Here is a 21,639-nt window from a genome sequence, read left to right on the forward strand (position 1 = left end):
TGTGATCTCCTCCACTGTGCAGACTTCACCAAATAAACTCTGAGCGCCCTAACCGGGCAGAGTAGGTGAAGTCTCCCCTCTTCCGCCGTCACATGAGGCGGAGGATGAAATGCCTGCAGGACCAATGACCTGACCACCCTTGATGGCACCTTAGGCACGTAGCCCGGCCTAGGGTGTAAGATGGCCTTTACTCCTCCCGGGGCAAACTCCAGGCAGGTCGGCGTTACCGCCAAGGCCTGGAGATCTCCCACTCTCCTGAGAGAGGTAATGGCAAGGAGAAAAGCCACCTTAAGGGTCAGATCCTTTGGTCCAGCCGACTCCAATGGTTCGAAGGGGGCCTCAGCCAATCCTTCGAGAACCACTGCCAGGTCCCAGGTTGGAACTCTGGTCCGAGCCACAGGCCTCATCCTCCGAGCCCCACGGAGGAATTGTACAACCAGCTGGTGCCTACCCAGAGGCCCATCACCCAGAGGAGTGTGGAAAGCCGCAATGGCAGCCACGTACACCTTGAGTGTGGACGGGGTAAGCCCTGCAGAAAAACGATCTTGGAGGAACTCCAGCACTGAAGCCACTGGGCAGTTAACTGGGTCCACCTCACGTTCTCTGCACCAAGTGGAAAATACATTCCACTTGAGGCTGTACAGTCTCCTCGTAGACGGAGCCCTGGAGCTGAGTAAGGTCTCTATCACCTCCGCCGATAGGCCAGCCTCTATGTACCTGGTCCCCTCAGGGGCCAGACCCATAGGTTCCAAATCTCCGGGCGGGGGTAAAATATCGTACCTGCCGCCTGAGATAGGAGATCCCTCCTCAGAGGAATCTCCCACGGCTGACCTGCTAGCAGAGCTATGATATCCGAGAACCAAACTCGAGTCGGCCAACGGGGTGCTACCAGAAGTAGACTGACCCCCTGTCGACGGACCCTTTCCAGGACTCCCGGGAGCAGAGCAATCGGGGGAAATGCGTACAGACGCAGCCTCGGCCACGTCTGCACCATGGCATCCAGCCCCAGCGGAGCTGGATGCGTGAGGGAAAACCACAGTGGACAGTGGGACGTCTCTCGAGACGCAAACAGATCCACTTCCACTGGGCCGAACCTCTTGCATATGGCCTCCACCACCTCTGGGTGGAGTCGCCACTCCCCGGGCCTCAGCCCCTGCCTCGACAGGATGTCTGCTCCCTGATTTTGGACCCCCGGGACATACATTGCCCTGATGGACAACAGTTTCCCCTGGGTCCACAGGAGGACTCGGCGTGCTATCCTGTACAGAACGCGCGACCTCAGTCCCCCCTGGCGGTTGATGTATGCTACGACAGACGTATTGTCTGTCCGTACCAGGACATGCTGGCCGCGGAGGTGCGGGAGAAAGCTCCTGAGAGCTTTGTAGACCGCCATCATCTCCAGGCAATTTATGTGCCAGGAGGAACGACGGCTCTCCCATGGGCCCCTCGCAAAGCGGCCGTCCATGACCGCGCCCCAGCCAGTGAGGGAGGCGTCTGTTGAAACGGATTTCCGGCAACAAGACGCTCCCAACACTGGCCCTTGGGACAGAAACCAAGGTTTCTTCCATATGGCTAGGGAACGAGAGCAATTGCGCGTTACCCTGATCATACGGAAAGGATTCCCTCTGGGGGAAAACCCCTTGGTTTTCAACCACCACTGGATGGGTCTCATGTACAGCAGACCAAAAGGTATTACGTTGGACGCTGCTGCCATGTGACCCAGCACTCTCTGAAAGTGCTTCACAGTGATGTTGTGGCCTAGCCTTATTCCTGAGACCATCGCCCGTATGGTCTCGACTCGCGCGGGAGACAATCGTGCCCGCATCGTTGTCGAGTCCCACACGACCCCGAGGAACGTAGTCCTCCGGGACGGCGTCAACACGCTCTTTTTCGTGTTGAGTCTCAGCCCCAAGCATTTCATGTGGTTCAGAACGACATCTCGATGCCGAACCACCACCTCGTACGACTGGGCCAGTATGAGCCAGTCGTCGATATAATTCAGCACACGGATGCCCTGAAGTCTCATTGGAGCCAGAGCTGCATCCATGCACTTCGTGAACGTGCGTGGGGAGAGGGCTAGGCCAAAGGGAAGCACTCGATATTGGTACGCTTCGCCCCCGAAAGCGAACCTCAGGTACTTCCTGTGACATGGGAGGATGGAGACATGGAAATATGCGTCCTTTAGATCTATCGTGACGAACCAGTCCTCGGACTGGATCTGACTCACGATCATGGGAATAGTGAGCATTTTGAACCTGAAGCTCCTCAGAGACAGATTCAAAACCCTCAGATCTATAATCGGACGCAACCCTCCATCCTTTTTGGGAACTATAAAGTACCGGCTGTAGAACCCGGACTCTCTTTCCAACGGAGGAACACGCTCTATGGCTTCCTTCGCTAGAAGAGTTTTTACTTCTAGTTCCATTACCCGAACCTGCTCGGGTATCACTGCTGTCCAGAATAACCCCCTGAATTGTGGAGGAGGAAAACCGAACTGCAGTTTGTACCCCTTTTCTACAGTACGCAGGACCCACATAGAAATATTCGGAAGGCATTTCCATGCGCCGAAATAATCTACTAAGGGAACCAGCCTCTCGAGGCTGGCGTCGGGTGTTACACGGTTCCCGTTCCCAACCTCCTGAAGCGGCTGACCGGCAGGAAGTAGTTGGGAACGGTTCTCCGTGTGCGGACGCGTGAGCTGACCAGCCGCAGGTCTTTCCAGAGGCGGCTGGTGCAGCATGCGTTCGCGGGAAATCGATGTGGCCCGAAGCGTCATAGACGGCGGGATTACCACATCGATTTCCCCAGAGCGCCGCGGAGGAAACAACCTCGGTTGTTTCTCCGTGGGGGGGACCGCTCTTAGAAGCCCTGCCGTGGCTAGGACTTCTTCCCAGCAGCCTTCCGCGCCTGAAGGACGTTCCGAAGATCGCCCTTAGGAGCTGAAGGCTGCTGCTGAGAGCGCCGCCTCTGTTGCCAGGCTCCCGGGGGAGGGGCTCTAGAAGCGACGCTCTCCTTTTGCACCTTTCGGTGCGAGGAGCTGGATGACGGCTGAGGCTGCCCGCTAGGGCCAGCCTTCCCAGGTTTAGAGCGGCGAGGGAGATACTGGTGGAAGGCTGCCGACTGTTTCTTCGCCTCCTGGTGTCTGGAAACGACGGTGTTAACCGCGTCTCCAAACAATCCAGAAGGCGAGATCGGGGAGTCCAGGAGAAAAGCTCTATCCTTCTCCTTTATCCCCGACAGATTCAGCCAGAGATGTCTCTCCACAGACACCATGGAAGCCATGGAGCGGCCGATAGCACGGGCCGTCTCCTTGGTGACGCGGAGAGACAAATCTGCAGCCTTCCTCAGTTCCAGAATGTCCTCCGGAGAGGGACCATCTCCCTCGTCCAACTATTTAAGGAGGTCGGCCTGGTAGGCCTGCAGAATTGATAGTGTGTGCAGGGAACCACCAGCCCGACCAGCCGCCATATATGCTTTGCCCACCAAAGATGAGGTATCCCGACAGGGTTTGGTGGGCAAAACCGGAGCCTTGAGGGACGATGCAGAGTCGGGTGAGAGATAGCTCGCGAGAGTCCCGAAACCCTCTGACAAATCCCGCTGTGAGCCCCATGATCTGCGACGCCGAGCCGCCTCAGCGACTGCGGGTCCAGAACCACGGGGCTCACGAGGCTGGCCGGCCTCATCAAACACAGCCAGCCGAGAGCGAAGCACCCTGAGCGTCAATTTCTCGCAGTGCTCACAAGCGGCTCCCTCGAGAGCCGCTTGGGCATGCTTGACGCCCAGGCAGTGCACACAAAGCAGGTGTGTATCCGAGCCCGACATGAACCTGGGACACGGATGCACACACTGTTTGAATTCTTTCACTCTCTCACTTTCCATACTTTCTCACACACTTTCACTGACAAACAACAGTAAATAGACAGACAGTTTACAGATAGCGCTTGCTGAAGAGCAATAACTACCGCCATTACGTTCCAGCACCCCTTTTATACTTCCGGGTATGCCGTCACGATGACGTCATCACGCACGCCAATCGGATTGGCCTAGTTGGCATTCTGGTTTCAGATTCGCTGATGCTAAGGGAGCATCCCCAAAGCGTCGTCCCGATGCAGTGCGAGTTCCCTCGAAAGGGAACTATATGACCTCTGAATGCTGTGCTTAATCAGAAGTATCAAGCATTGTAGAGGATTGGGAAACTGTACTAATACATATCCGCATTATCTACATTTATTCATTTATTCATTTAGCAGACTTTATCCAAAGCGATTACAACTGAGGAGTACAGGAAGTGATCCGTCATGAAGAGGCGAAAAATCACAAAAAGTGCTCGAAATACTTATTTTTGTGGATGTTATGGTTGACTAAGGTTAAAACTGAGTATCATTCAGATTTGCCTTCTGTTAAAATGAAGAAATAAAAGAGCACTGGCAAGAAGAAAAATAGCGCCAGTCCATTTGATAGTTAACGGTTGTTGGTTTTATTAACCAGCTAGTCAAATGTGCTTAAGTATTACTGTTTGCTAGGACTGGGTGATATGACTATATGTACTGTAGAATTGATTTAACTTTTCCATATTGTTTAGATATCACGTATGCATATCTCAGGGTTTCTGCAGGTTTTATGAAGGTACATTTAAGACTTTTTTAAGACCAATTAAAGAAAATAAACTGAAAGGAACATCACGCATCAATCTGTTCTCTAAATCTAAACATTCAAGCACACAATGAGTGTATTAGAGACACATCAAAGTTTGAAAATACAATTTCCAGCAGATTGCCATAACTTTTTTATTAATTTTGCACAAAAAAAAAAATTCTTTAAAGTGATTTTATGAATAAAACAAGAACAAATCTGTGTTCATCAAAATCAACCTAATTCAAATGTAAGTCATTTTCACCCAATGACAGATGTCTGTTCTTGTTTTCAGCATACACGTTGTTCAATTTTTCAGAAAACAATACTTAATTTTGCATTTCAAGTAAATATATCTTGATTTAAGGATGTTAAGATATTTGTAATGGAAAACAAAAATCCTGAGGAAGATATTCACCATTTTTTGCAGTGCATGAAATGTAATTTTTCAATTAATACCATGATTCTGCTCAAATTTAAGACACAGTGAAAGGTCAAATTAAGACTTTAAGACCCGTGGAAACCATGATATCCGTGCAGCTTTTAGTGGGCAGGAGTTATTGACACAGGAGAGCGATAAAGAAACATGGACAAATGAGTAATAAAGAGTGGGACTTGCTTGATGTTAAAAAGAGTTATTAAAGGTGCAATGTGCCAATATTCAAGATTCAAGATTCAAGAGTTTTATTTGTCACATACACAGTTATATACACAATATACAACTGGCAGTGAAATGTAAACAGGTCCGCTCCATGGACAGTGCAAATAACAGTTACAAGAAATTAAATAGAAATAGAATAAAGTTAGAATAAAAAGTATTAACATAAGTAGAATTATAAATAAATCAAGTAAAAGATAAAAATAGGAAATAAGATAAAAATAAAAATATAAAAAATATGTGGATGATAAGTGAGATAAACTGTAGACTTAAAAATAAGTGGTTAACATAAAATATATAATATGTATATATAAAGAAGTATAATGTGCAAGGTTTATTACAGGTTGTTACGCAGTAACAATAGGGACGTAAAGTAAAGTGCAGTGCAATTGCAGTATGTGGATGTTAATGTTGAAAGACCGTATGTTTATGCGTGTGCGGGGGTGAAGTGAGTCACGTGACTGAGTTCAGGAGTCTGATGGCCTGGGGGAAGAAACTCCTCCTGAGTCTTTCAGTCTTTGCCATCAGGCTACGGAAGCGCTTACCAGATGGCAGCAGGGTGAAGTGAGAGTTTGCAGGGTGATTAATGTCTCTGATGATTTTAGTAGCTCTACCTCTGCAGCGTTTGGTGAAGATGTCCTGCAGAGACGGGAGAGCTGAGCCTGAGATGCGCTCGGATAAGCGCACCACTCTTTGCAGGGCTTTGCAGTCGTGACTGGTGCTGTTCCCGTACCACGCTGTGATGCACTGAGTCAGGACACTTTCTATCGCCCCTCGATAGAAAGTTTTCAGGATGGCTGGTGAAACCCTGAATTTCCTCAGCTGGCGCAGGTGGTACAGTCTTTGCCTGGCTTTTTTCACCTGTGTCTGGATGTGTGTAGTCCAGGTCAGATCCTCGGAGATGTTCACACCCAGGTATTTGAAGCTGCTCACTCTCTCTACCGGTGTCCCGCTGATCATGAGAGGGGAGTATGACCGATGCTGTCTCTTCCTGAAGTCCACAATCAGTTCTTTGGTCTTGTTAACATTCAGAGAGAGACAGTTGTCCTGGCACCATGATGTCAGTTGCTCCACTTCGTCCAAGTATGCCGTCTCATTGTTGTTGGAGATGAGACCCAGGACAACAGTATCATCAGCAAACTTGATGATCGAGGTGGAGCTGTGTGTGGACAAACAGTCATGGGTGTAGAGAGAGTAGAGCAGGGGACTCAGCACACAGCCCTGTGGAGCTCCAACACTCAGGGTGATGGAGGTGGAGGTGAACTGGCCTACTCTCACCGCCTGGGGTCTGCCAGTGAGGAAATCTTCAATCCAGAGGCAGAGAGAAGAATTCAGGCCTAGATCCAGGAGTTTGTGTGTTAGCTTAATGGGAACTATGGTGTTAAAGGCTGAGCTATAGTCAATAAATAGCAGCCTGACATAGTTCCCACTTTTGCTGTCGATGTGAGTGAGGCAGGAGTGAAGGACGTGAGAAATGGCATCTTCAGTCGATCTATTGGGACGATAGGCAAACTGAAGAGGGTCCAAAGTGTCAGGAATGGAGGAGCAAATGTTGTTTTTAATGAGTCTCTCAAAGACCTTCATGACTAAAGATGTGAGAGCCACTGGACGATAGTCATTTAGGCAAGAGGGTTTACTGATCTTAGGTACAGGGATGATGGAGGATCGTTTGAAGGAGGTGGGGACAACAGATGTAGCAAGGGACTCGTTGAATATGGATGTAAAGAGCCCTGCGAGCTGATCAGCACAGGACCGCAGAACACGACCTGAAATACCATCCGGCCCAGCAGCTTTCCTGACATCCACACGTTTGAGTGCCCTCCGAACCTCGTCCTCCGAGACAGAGATCACGTGACCGTTGCTGCTCTGAGGGACTCTCTCTGACGCGTCACTCGCCGGAGTCGCGCTGCCGCGATTACCATCAAAGCGAGCGTAGAAAGAGTTTAACTCGTTCACCAGTAACGGATCAGCTCTCACCTCTGCAGAGGATTTAGTTCCAAAAGCACAGATGGTTCTCAGTCCCTGCCACATCCGCCGGGAGTCGTTGAGTTGGAAATGAGATTCCACTCGGTCTTTATAGCGGAGTTTTGCGGCTTTAACGGCGCGCCGGAGAGCGTAACATGAAGCTTTGTACTCCCTCATATCCCCCGTTAGGAGACCGGCATTGTAAGCGGTGGTGCGCGAGTTTACTGCAGTGCGAATTGAACTGTCCACCCACGGTTTCTGATTAGGGAAGGACGTTATAGTTAATGTTTGTGTGGCTTGCTCTGTCAGTGTGTTAATAAAGCAGAGCGCCACTTCTGTGAACTCGCTGACGTCTTCAGAACTCGCGCGGAACATGTCCCAGTCGACGTCATCAAGAGCTGCCTGTAGCGTGATCTCTGAATGGGATGACCAGCGTTTGACTTCCCTCCTCACCGGGGGCTCTTGAACGAGCCTTTGTTTATATTCCGGTGTGAGGAAAATGGCGGCATGGTCCGATTTGCCAAAAGCTGGCTGTGAACGAGCTTTGTAGGCGTTCTTAAACGGAGAGTAGCAATGATCCAGTGTGTTTGCTCCTCGTGTGGGACAGGAGACATGCTGGTGAAAGTTTGGCAATACTTTATATATATATATATATATAATATATATATATATATATATATATATATATATATTGACATATATATTATATATATTATTGTCATGACATAACAACATATGTTCTCTTGCATTTATTTGTCCTATTGCATTTTTTCTTATTTTATTAAGGGCTGTTTACTTATCTTCAATAATTGCGTGAGAACCTTTTTTACTTACATTAGCCTAGTATTAGTTTTTGTTGTGCTATCTAAACTGGTGTTGAGAATAGAGTAATATCACTGGCATCTGTATTGTAACCTTATTTTCAGAACATGATATACAACCCGAATTCCGGAAAAGTTGGGACGTTTTTTAAATTTGAATAAAAAGAAAACTAAAAGACTTTCAAATCACATGAGCCAATATGTTATTCACAATAGAACATAGATAACATAACAAATGTTTAAACTGAGAAATTTCGTATTTTTATCCACTAAATGAGCTCATTTCAAGCTTGATGCCTGCTACAGGTCTCGAAATAGTTGGACGGAGACGTGTTTACCATGGTGTAGAATCTCCTTTTCTTTTCAAAACAGTTTGAAGACGTCTGGGCATTGAGGTTATGAGTTTCTGGAGTTTTGGTGTTGGAATTTGGTCCCATTCTTGCCTGATAGAGGTTTCCAGCTGCTGAAGAGTTAGTGGTCGTCTTTGACGTATTTGATGCGGCAAATGTCCTCTATAGGTGAAAGATCAGGCCAGTTCAGCACCGGACTCTTCTACTCTTCTATAATGCTGTTGTAATAGCTGCAGTGCGTGGTTTTGCATTGTCCTGCTGAAATAAACAAGGCCTTCCCTGAAATTGACGTTGTCTGTAGAGGAGCATATGTTTGTCTAAAACCTTTATATACCTTTCATTATTCATAGTGCCTTCCAAAACATGCAAACTGCCCTTACCGTATGCACTTATGCACCCCCATACCATCAGAGATGCTGGCTTTTGAGCTGAGCACTGATAACTCGCTGGAAGGTCTCCCTCTTCTTTAGCCCGGAGGACACGGCGTCCATGATTTACAACAAGAATTTGGACTCGCCTGACCATAGAAACTCTTTTCCACTTTGAAACGGTCCATTTTAAATGAGCCTTGACCCACAGGACACGACAGCGCTTCTGGACCAAGTTCACAAATGGCTTCCTTTTTGCATGATAAAGCTTTAGTTGGCATCTTTAGATGGCACGGTGGATTGTGGATTGCAGTGCCGTCTGAGGGCCTGAAGACCACGGGCAGCCAATAAAGGTCTTCGGCCTTGTCCCCTACACACAGAGATTTCTACAGTTTCTCTGAATCGTTTGATGATGTGATGCACTGTAGATGATGAGATTTCCAAAGCTTTTGCAATTTGACGTTTAGGAACATTGTTTTAAAGTATTCCACAATATTTATACGCAGTCTTTCACAGATTTCACAGCCTCACTTCTGAGAGACTCTGCCTCTCTAAGACATTCCTTTTATAGCTAAAAATGTTACAGACCTGATATCAATAGTTGCTAGATGTTCTTCCAGCTGAATTAAAATGTTCTTGCTTTTTCAGCCATTTGTTGCCCCCGTCCCAACTTTTATGAGACCTGTAGCAGGCATCAAATTTGAAATGTGCTCAATTAGTGGATAAAAGTGTACAATTTCTACATTTAAACATTTTATATATTATTTATGTTCTATTGTGAATAACGTCTCGGTTACGTATGGTAACCCTCGTTCCCTGAAGGAGGGAACGGAGACGTACGTCGGTAATACCGACGAATTGGGATCACTTACGAGAGCCCCTATCAGCTTCGAGATTTAGAGAACAGGCCAATGGGTCATTGGCGTGCGAGATTTGCATCTCGCGCTCCGCCCCGTGCCGCGGGTATAAACAGGAAGCGAGAGCATCGCACTGACGTTTTTCAATGAGGAGCCGAACTAGAGACTCGGCCATGCAGTGATGGTAAGGAACTGTGGCGACGAGACGTACGTCTCCATTCCCTCCTTCAGGGAACGAGGGTTACCATACATAACTGAGACGTTCCCTGTCAGTCGGTCACTACGACGTACGTCGGTATTACCGACGAATTGGGATCCCTTTGGAAAATGCCATAGTTACTACCACTTCCAGCGCCCAGCGATGAGCCCCACAGACCCCGATCTGATGCGGGCGGGGAAATTCATACAGGGAGAGTCACAGTGCTGTTCCGCAAGACCCACTCAGCAGACTGATTGGATAACGCTGGGAAAGCGTGCCAGGTGGAACGCTGCGGAAGCCACATCATGCCCGGAGGGAGTTACAATGTGGAGAGAACACGTATGGGCTGGCCTTGGGCAGCACAACATACGGGAGTCCCAGGGGTGGCCCCGACCGATTGTAGGCGGGGGAACAACACCGTACCTGGGACGGCAGAGGAACTCTGCCGAGGGAAAGACACGAGCTCGCCGTAGGGAGCTGTACTGTGGAGAATACACATATGGGACCGCCGTAGGGGTCACGACATATGGAACCCAGCCTGACACAAGTTCCACCAATGCATACGAGTGTTAGACCTGGCGTTGGACGCTCCGCCACATCCGACTGCCGAGGGGTGTGGAGGACTCAACAGGGTTCGCCAATCCTGGGGAACTCGACTGGAGAATATAAGCGCACGCGTCCGTTCCACAGGGAGGGGAATGGCGCAGCAAGCCGACACTTTAGAACGGGCACTTCAGTGTTGCTGACTATGGGAAGCGAGCACACGAGAAGCAACCGGTTCTACACATAGGCTATAAAACCTAACGAACGTGTTAGGTGTCGCCCAGCCCGCAGCTCTACAAATGTCTGTCAGCGAGGCGCCACGAGCCAGCGCCCAGGAAGAAGCTACACCCCTAGCGGAGTGGGCTCTTAACCCGAGCGGGCACGGCATGTCTTGGGATTCATACGCCAAGACAATGGCATCCACTATCCAGTGGGCCATCCTCTGCTTGGAGACAGCCTTTCCCTTCTGCTGGCCTCCGTGACAGATGAAGAGTTGCTCTGAGGTCCTAAAGCTTTGAGTTCTGTCAACATAGATGCGCAGGGCGCGAACTGGACAGAGAAAAGCCAGGGCTGGGTCTGCCTCCTCCGAAGGCAGCGCTTGCAGGCTTACCACCTTGTCCCGGAAGGGAGTAGTGGGAACCTTGGGCACATATCCAGGCCGGGGTCTCAGAGTTACCTGAGAGTCACCTGGCCCGAATTCCAGGCACGATTCGTCGACCGGAAATGCCTGCAGGTCCCCTACCCTCTTAACAGAGGCCAATGCGATCAGGAGTATTGTCTTCAGAGACAAGATCTTAAGCTCAGCTGACTGCAAAGGCTCGAAGGGCCTCTCATTCGTTGTGACGCGGAAAGCACTTGACCATGCTTCGGATTTTGACGCCTTGGGAGTGAGAATGGGTTGGCATTCTCTATGATCAGAACTGACGAGATCATGACCCGGCCAACGAGAGTCTCTGTGACACACCGGGTCCCTAATGAATAAATAACTCAAAATACGGGATTCCCAGAATATTCAAATATCTAATTAGTTTTGATTAGTTCATAATTAGAAACACAGTCTACATTTAATAATCTTTTGAAAATGAAGTTTAAGAATAAGAGCTACAGTCAAATTGGCACTAAATTCTACTAAATGAAGTGAACTTCACAGAAGCACTGACAGTCCCACACGCATTATACCTTCCCTCGGGCTGTTGGATTCTGTCATTGGGCCGATGGGCGATCCTTACAGAGCTGTCTGATTATATGTAAAGGGGTTTAGTTGAGTTAATGAACAGGTTTTCATGAGCTTGTTTCCTGGAGACAACTACTTCCGTGAGAATGAATCAATCGTATTAAATGTCGCTCCAGCTGCATATTTGTAGTGCTGATAATTCCTCAACTTATTTGTCAAAGTTCAAAGTTTTGCTGCAGTAAACAGGAATGCAGGTATTTAGTTGTTTGCTCTCAGAGAAAATTAAAGAATTTTGATTCAAACTCATGACAGAACAACAGTTTTTCCAACAATAATACCCGCTTCACGATGCAAATCTCACAGGCCAGTGTCCATTGGTTTAGACTCAAAGGTCATTGGGCTCTCAGACAAGATCCCAATTCATCAGTTCATTTTTGACGTAATGTCTCTGTTCCCTCCTTCAGGGAACGGGGGTTACATTAGTAAATTAGACGTTCTTCCAATAAACTCTTTGCAGGATTTCTAAAATGGCAACTTTGCAAATTAAACCATTAATTCTGAGACCATTTATTCATGCTCAACTCTAATGTGGTGTTCTCCATTTCAATAAAAGTGCACTAATAAGTGTTGTTCTCATTGCCCTCCACATATTCATAATGCCTTAGCTTGATCAACCTCCAGTTTATTAAAGCAGACGCTGCTACTAATCCTTATGCCATACAGCCATAATCAATATTACACCTAATGATTCCCCTGTATATGATCATTAATGTATCCCTATTTGCTCTCCAATCAGTTCCAACTAAACTGTGAATTTTTAGACCAGCTAAGGACCAAATTATATTTTTTATTATTATGTCCTGTCCTGATATTATTATGTCCTGATACTTTATTTTTCACATGACCGGAAGGGTCTTCAAACCAGACTCTTGGAAATGTTCCATTTTAAAACCCAAAACCCCACACATTGATTTTGGAACTGATATTCTAAATCCCCATTCCTCATGTGAGCGTTTGATTGGTTGAGCTGTCAACTGTTCAAAAACTTTATTGCGGTCTACATTTTACTTCACACTACCATTCAATTCCTGTACGATGAGCATACAAATTGAATTGAATTTAAAATATAGGTCCTGTCCCAAATAATACACTTCATATACACTTGCGGTCCTCGTTAGGATGTCCTGTTTTTCCATGAGCTCCAGAGCAGACTTCTACCTGACAGTCAAAGTGGCATTGAGTCACGAAAGTGTGGATTTGGAGGAAGACAGCAGGGGATATATATATATATATATATATATATATATATATATATATATATATATATATATATATATATATATATATATATATATATATATATATATATATATATATATATATATAATCATTGAATCAACATTATGAATTGATGTTAGTTCAATGTCATGTTTGCACCCGCATTTAATGTTGAATCAATGGTTAAATAAAAATCCATGGTAATGCTATTGAATCAACATTACACTATGATGGATTCTACATCACTGATATTGAATCAACACTGAAATTAACACAAATAATCAATGGTAATATTGTTTAATCAATGTTACAATGTGATGTTGATTTTAGATCATTTTTGTTGAAACTGAAAATACAACTGAAATGTAATGACAACATAAAACAATGTTGCCATCTGATGTACCAAGTTAATGTTGATAGAACAATAATATTTCAACTACTCTTCAATGGACCATTTCAAATTTGGAGAAAACCTTTTAAAATATAAATGACACCTTCTCAAGAGTTGAGTCAATTTTATTTAACAGTTTACCACAATTAGTGACAAAAAATATATAAAAGATCCTTCTTTAAAAAAGAAAGGGGGGAAAAATAGGACAAAAGCATTACAACCTTTAAAAATAAAACTAGTTTCAGAAGTCTGATGTCATTATAACTACAGGCGGTCTAGGTACTAAACGGTTTAGGTTTAAAGATCTGGCTGCATCAGATGACTGCCTCTTTTCCTGTGGGTTCTTTGAAATCTGAAGAAGAAAGCATGATATAATATTACTTAAGAAAAAGTCAATTCAGTAGTCATACATACAGTCACATTCAAGAATGCACAATATGATTCACTTAAAAAAAAAAGTTTCTCAACACAAAATATTCAAACTATGATTATAGTACCGTTAAATTCTATATATTTATTAGTTTTCTAAAATCTATTAACGCTTCAATAACAAAAGAAAGTGTCTCTGATTTTTCCCACCGAGTTTATCTCCAGCTTTAATAAAACACACCTGAAGCAGCAAATCCCGGTCATTAGGATCAATGAACACTTCAGGCGTGTGTTGAGCTAAACTCTTCATGAAGAGGAATACACACCTCTGAGCTATGACCATAGACCATTACATACATCTCAGTTCATTTTCTATGAAACTGCATAGCATTCAAATAACAAGTTACATTTTAAATAATAAAAGAGCTAAGGTTTTTAAAAAAAAAAAAACTTTAAAGGATAGTTCACCCTGAAATGAAAATTCTGTCGTCATTTACTCGCCCTCAAGTTGTTCCAACCAGGGGCGTAGCTAAGGGGTGGCCATGGGTTGCCAGTTCCACCCCTGTTTGAAGCTTGGCCACCCCTGATGTGCAAGCTGAAAAGCACTTTTGACAATGACAAAGAGGTGGCTTTTACTTCGCCGCTCTGACACAAACAGTCTGCGCTATTCTGAACAGCTTGATGATTTATGATTTTATTGGTCATGTCAATCACAGTACTGACCAAACACTGATCCCTAAACCTACCCGTCACTGTAACCTTAACCAATGAAATAAGTTCATGAAAATTAAATTATTTAATGACATTTAATAATTTTTGACTTTTCAGTCTGAGATAAATCTCTTTTTTGGCTCAATTTATCTGTAAAAGAAAACATGCCTAATAATTCTGCACACCTGAGTATAAGGTGTTTTTCATTTACAGCCTTCATGAACAATTATATATCACTTATACTTTATTAAATACTAAATTAATAGTAGTTATTAGGATTACTGTGGCTTGGAATTGGTCAAATGTCCCTGGAAAAAAAAATATGATCAGAAAATCAACGTGCCTAATAATTCTGCACACAGTGTAAATATCACAAAATAGCCATGTCAGTCACTTAAAATGTGTGTTTCAGTGGAGAAATGTGCTCTGCAAGCACTGATGGATGAAGACATGGGCTGTGTGCAGTGTGACATTCTTGCTCATGTTCATGTCTCTTGCACTCTTGCAGAAATCTGTTAAACGATGTTAGAACTTTATTCAGGAATCTCCGAATAAACTTTACTGAAGCAAGATACATTTTTTAAGAATGTTGAAAAATGTTTCTAATTACAGTCAGTAACAATACAAATCAAACGCAAATAACAAGCACGCAAAATAAAGGAACAGAAGTAATAAGGTAGATGAGGTAAATTGTACAAGAGAAGTCATGTATGTCAGGTGGTTCAACACACAAGACTGTAGGATGCACCTGTGTTTTCTCTCTAATGAAGAAGCATCAATTATTAGGCTACTGAGAAGTACACATGCTAAACCAAAATGGCCATTTACCAATCAGTGACCAATTTCCATTTTTCAACAGACTTGCTAAACTCATGAAGGCCCACCCCTAAACCAAACCCCCAGTGGATTAGAGCAAAACAGGTAATGTGGTTGAAAATGCCCATTATGGGTTGAAAACACCCCACTGATTGGGAAACACCCACTGGTGTTCTGCAGACACACACCTGCATGATCTTGTGCTCATCAACTACAAATCACTGTAAGTTCAATATCACTGTCTCCACCCATGTGTGCTGTCGACTTTCATCACAATTTCAATGCTGACACAACACTCTTTGAACATTGAAATGTCAATCTCAACCAAAATGATGGTTTGGATCAAAATTCAACATTGTATCAATTTTACCATGCTTTCTGGGTCACCACTTGCTAGAGTAGTTACTCCATATAGAGGGTGTGTTAGAACTATTTATAGTCCACAATACAGCTTTAGCTTCTCTGGACTACTTTAATCCAAACAATCACCCATTCTTGTCTTTCACAACAGCAGCCAAGAATGAAGGATGAATTAGGAACTGTAGGCCAGTAAAGCCTCTGAGAGTTACAGTGCTGTATCAGTTTGCAAATAATTGATGTTCATTTCTTTATTTTAAAATGTGTAATTTTTCTCCAAAACATCTGACACTGACCATATATGAGTAAATTCATATTCACATCCCATTATCTTGTTAACTTGGTTATATACTCCATAAGAGAGTATAAAGGATCAAAACGTTTTAAAAGATGTGTTGAGGGTTAGAGATTAAATTGATGAATATTTTATCTGCAAAATAGTTTCATATTGGACCGCTAAATCATGGCAGGAAAGTCAGACTTTAGTTGTAATTCAAGGCTACTGCTTAAATTAATTGTTGAGATGTCTTGTGGTATTGCTTTGCCTACAATAATATTCAAAGTAATTTGTTTGCATTTCATTTTGCTATTCATTTTTTAAGAGAGTAGGTTGAGAATAATATGCACCAGCTTAATTAGTTTAGTTTTAGATTATTTATAAAGCACTATAAAAACAACATATCGTAGACCAAAGTGCCATACAATTAAAAAAATTCTCCTAATAAAAGAAAACGACTACAACATCATAACACAGACAAGACACCTAAAAAAACTGTACAAACAAAAGCAATGCCTCAACACACTGCAGTCTTGAAAGCCGGACAAAGACGATGGCTTCAGAAATTGTACATTACATAGACATTTTACATAGATAATGCAAAGTGTAATAGGGTGGACATTTTAAACTAATGAAGCACATTACTAGCTAGGAAAGAGCAACATTTAGAAGGAATTTATAAATGTATAGATGTATTATATCAATTTAAACAAATAAAGAAAAATGTTATGTCCATAAATTAACAGAACGGGGTACAAGGTATGTTTTAAGCTATTAGACAAGTCTTATAAACTTTTCTCTCGTTCCTTCTTTTTAGAACTGATTCTTACTTGTTCTCTGAATGTTTAAAGATTGTGTTATTGTTCTTGTGAGTCAGCAACGCTTCTATCGCTTGTTTCTGCTTCTTCTTCGCACATGTTTTGATCTGGAGATTCCGTAATCTTTCAGAAAATGTGTCATATAGCACTTCCCACCATATACCAGTGAAATCACATCATTATCAGAGTATTTGCATCAGTTCTTGCTTTTGTCTCAGTTGAGAGGAGAATGAGTAAAGTGTTTAAAGAAAGAAAATGGACAGAAAAACGAATATAAATAGAGATTTAGGTCTGTCTGTCTTTTGAGCAAGTATGTTCTTTCAAAAGTATATCTGTGTGCTCTGACAAAATAATGAATGATCTGAAATGCTGTAATTTGATTTATGGGGGCACTGACCTGAACCAAACCAGTAGATGGAGCCATTGCTCCACCATACACACAGAGATGTGACTTCAAATAATGATGAAATATCTCAGAATCTCTTAATGGTGAAGTAATGCTGAAATAACCCATTCAACCAAAGACACACAAGACTGAGGAATGATATTTGCTTTTGATGTAGAAGTAGTGACAATATTTTGTTTGTGTGTGTGGATGCAGGATGAATCCCATTATGCCATGCGGCTCTGGAGAATAAAAGACTGAAGATTCAGGACAGAGCATGTGTTTAATGTCTGAACAGTTCAACATTACAACAGGGCTGTAAAGCTCAGTTCCTGGAGGGCCGCTGTCCTGCAGAGTTTAGCTGCAAATCTGATAAAACTCACCTGAACAAGCTAATCAAGCTCTTCAGGAATCACTAGATACATGTGCCTTATTACTCAACAAATAATAATAATAATAAAAACAAATAAATACAATTGATTTAAGGGAATAAATTATAGGTCTAATTGATGTTCATAATCAATTTTAACTATTTTCAAGTAATATTTTATTTTAAAATGCATTCACTCTTATTCGTATGTCTAATGTGTCTGAAACGCAAACGTTTCTTGTCTCGTCACATTCATGTATGAATTAGCCTACATGAATGATAGCATACAGCATACAGAAAATCAAATCAGAGACTACCATTGATTTCTGAACTTTAAGTGGTCTCAATTTTTTCCAGGGCTGTATTTTCAAAACGGCGAAATTTCATAAAAAGTAGAGTAGCCAAGTGTGCATCACTAGATAGTCTATTACTGTCGTACATTTGTATCGTAAAGCAGTTGTCTAATACTTATATCTTTCCACGAACTCTCGAATGCGTTGTGACTGACAGATAGACACTAAGCCCCGCCTTCTTTCATTTGATTGGCCATCTCGATCACTTTGACTTTGAAGTGCGCTGTTAGACCGCTGAGACCAAAAATGTAATCAGCATTAAAATGTAACTTTTAAAACCTTTTGTCTTCAGAACAACAAAAAATTATTTACACATTATACAATAAAATGATAAGACAAATAAAATGAGTAAATATGAATTATATTGTTTATTGTTTTGTTCTTTTAAATTGATTCATAATAAAAATAAAAAATAAACTCACATGGTTTCCGTCTGTTTATATCCACCCAAATAACGTCTCTGGAATCATTTCTGTGTGTTATGCGTCTGCTTAAAGAATCGATTTTTTTTATATTTGAGTCTGCTCACTTATGAAATAGGCTATGTCAGTTTTAAAGCCATGATTTATGATTTGTCATTCATTTTAATGATATTAATGATCCGGATAAATGCTGTGATTTTGAGGGTTGTATTCTTCTTTGAGATTCTTCTGATCATAGTATCATGCATCAGTGATTATAGTGACAGTCTGCCATGTAGATGAACACTATCCTGTCTATTTCCTGCTTCATTCAACTCAATGCAGCTTTATAGAGATAGAACCCTGTGCTGCTTCATTGAATATTTTGAAGATAACTGTCTCACATTTCTCCTCTTTATTTTTCTCACAGGACAGTTCACCGCCCAAGTGCGCAGTCTACCAGATCAGTCATGTGATTTCGGGTAAGTCCGCTTGTTTAGAGTAAAACGAAAGTATCTTGTTTTGGGTGAGTCAGTCACTCAGACTTATGAAGAAACTTGTAATTATTTAAAAGATTTTCTTAATCAAAATGTCATTTAATGAGAAACGATATGAGACATCTGACAGTAACCTCGGCATTACGCTCGTGAGAAAAAGCAACGATATCGGTGAGTTTGTTCATGATATTTGAAGGAAATGAAGCCTATAGCTCACTTTGCCACTACCAGACAAAATAACGTTACGTCTGTGTATTACGATAAATTATGTAACATCTGTGTTTATATTTTTTTTAATTCCTGAAATACACGTTTGAGTAGATGCGCTTATGGTTCTTACGACTAACGCAACAATAGTCCATACCTATGGCAAGCCGTTTTGACTTTTATTCTTTCACAGGATATGAATTCTGGATAATCAACAATTCAATTTTCACTAGTTAAAATGCTAATGCTTGATATCTGTCATTGTATTTTCACTAGGGAAATGTCACCAGGCTGCCATTCAAATTCAAATCCTGATTTGCATTGTCCTTTGAATTAGCAAGCTAATTCAACTAAAAAAAAAAATGTTGGTGGCACCAACAAACACAATTAATGCAGGACCGAATGCACTAATTTTTAATTAACCATTTAGCAAATTATATAATAATGTATCATTACTGCTTAGCTAAAAATGCAGCATTTAAAGCATGCCATAGGGTAGGGCTGGGCAATATGGCCAAAACTCTGTATTTTGGGGCTGAATGGCGATGTGTGGTATAATCTCAGTATTTTCTAAAATTTTCTAGGCCCATTTGAAAACAAAAAACAAACAAACAAACAAACAAAAAAAACATCTGTAGCCTATTTAATAATAATAAAAAAGTAATTTCACATCCTGCCCAATATTGTCCTACAAACAATGTTCATTTTGAAGGCTATGAACACAAGCAGTGAATGTAATCATGTAGTCTATGATAGCCTATTATTATGTGCAAAAAAGGGTCAAATCATATTACATTCTAACATTGTAACATTACAATCTAATAACTAAATCATGCTTTTTAAAGCAGAGGTTAAATTCACTAAACTTATAATGAAAATAAATACAAACAAAAGCACAGACTAATTATTAGGATTTTGATTACCCTACAATGTCACTTTACTGTTACTGCTATCAGAAAAATACACTTACTTAAAGGTTTGAATTTCTACATATGGCACATGTTCACCAAAAACAACTATATTATCAAAAAGTATATTTTAGTAAGAATTATTGAGCTCCATCTGTTTGACGCATCGGCTCGTGGCTTTAAGGGATAGTTCACCCAAAAATGAAAATTAGCCCATAATTTCCTCTCCCTCAACTCATCCGAGGTGTGTATGACATTCTTCTCTCAGACGAATAAAATCTGAATTATATTACACAAGTCCAGGCTAATCCAAGCATTAGAATTGGATTCATAGTTGCTCTGTTTTTGAAGTCCATAAAAAGTGCATCTGTCCATCATATAACTGCTCCAGCGGCTCTGGGGTGTTAATAAAGGCCTTCTGAAGCGAATCAACGCGTTTGTGGAAGAAAAATATCCATATTTAAAACTTTGTCATGTCAACTTTTTCTTACACAAACGCATCGATTCGCTTCAGAAGGCCTTTATTAACACCCCAGAGCCGCGTGGAAGATTTTATTCGTCTGAAAGAAGAATGTCATACACACAACGGTTGACTCGAGGGAGAGTTAATCATGGGCTAATTTTCATTTTTGGATGAACTATCCCTTTAAGTTTAAGTTTATTTGTTTACAGGGGCTGTCCACACATACATAATAAACACGAATGTAAATGTGCCAGAATTAGCCCAAAGGGCTATTTTTCATCTGTTGGCCCCTGGCAGAAATGTTAAAAAGTCAACCTAAAAACAAGAACAAAGCAACTTATATAGCACATACTCAGTACTTGTACTGTTACATTGCTGAAATAAAACTCAGTTACAAGTAAAAGTACTGGTGTCAAAAAAGTACTTAAGTAAAAGTACAAATTACTCTTCTCAAAAACTACTTTTAACCAGTGATATTTATGAATTAGTCAAGTCAACTTTATTTATATAGCGCTTTTAACAATGTAGATTGTATCAAAGCAGCTTTACAGTGTTAAACAGGAAAATAATGCAGCATAATTTTATTCAGCTATATAGCCATTCTGGAGAAAACGGTGATGTCATCAGTTAATTTCAATTATCATACAGTGACAGTGTGGGCTTTAGATCAGCAATTAGAGCAGTAATTTAGTTTAATAATTAGATTTATTTCGATATTTAGTTGAAAAATGTAGAAAAATGTGTCCCCAACTGAGCAAGCCAAGCCAGAGGCAACATTATTAGTGGTCATGATACTGGAATTTCTAACTACAATACCTTGAAAAATATCAATATTCAGTATACTTTTCAATACCATGGGGAAAACGTCTCGGTTACGTATGTAACCTTAGTTCCCTGAAAAGGGAGCGAGACACCACGTAACCGCTGTGGGAATGCTTCTGCGTGATTGTGTCGTGAAGCACGTATGTCATCAGTCCAATGGAGTGACAGTACGTCATAGGCGGGTAGTGGTGCAACAGATTGCAAAACTCACGGTTCGGATCGCACTACGGATCATGAGTCACGGATAGGATCATTTTTCGGATCAGAATAAAAGGGGGAGGAGACTATTTTTATTTGCTTTCCATTTATTACATGAAAACTTTTGGATAATAATAAAATAAATAAATAACCATCTGAATAAATCAAATTTGACTAAAAACAACCTGAGACGTGAAAATGGGCCTGAGCTATTTTTTTTCTTTTCTTTTTAAGATTATGATGTCAACATTCTCAGGGAGAGAGTAGACCTCTCACACTTGTCAGCATTGCAATTATCTTTGAAGGCCTATACACTATTTTATAGATATCATGTTTAAACGCAATACACTTAAACAACGTTTTATTGAATTCATATATTTATATAGCCTAATACCTTCTTTAGATGTATATATTACGTTGCTCCTGCAAATTGCAAAACAGACAATAGACT

At 42.0% G+C, this 21,639-nt stretch overlaps 1 protein-coding gene across 2 annotated transcripts in view; it reads left to right on the forward strand.

Annotated features, from left to right (window-relative positions):
- The first annotated feature begins 18,573 nt into the window (after positions 1-18,573).
- Positions 18,574-21,639, forward strand: part of LOC307121313 (E3 ubiquitin-protein ligase RNF19B-like) — a 32,816-nt gene continuing 29,750 nt past the window's right edge. For both annotated transcript variants that reach the window (XR_013815940.1, XM_079808831.1), the window contains exon 1: positions 18,574-18,761. Coding sequence is in view for 1 of the 2 variants with exons in the window: in XM_079808831.1 (XP_079664957.1) it covers positions 18,683-18,761 (79 nt within the window). In the remaining variant the exon portion in view is untranslated. The remainder of the gene's footprint in view (positions 18,762-21,639) is intronic.

This window comes from Gobio gobio (genome assembly GCF_949357685.1).
Source record: "Gobio gobio genome assembly, chromosome: 25".
Classification (NCBI taxonomy): Eukaryota; Metazoa; Chordata; class Actinopteri; order Cypriniformes; family Gobionidae; genus Gobio; species Gobio gobio.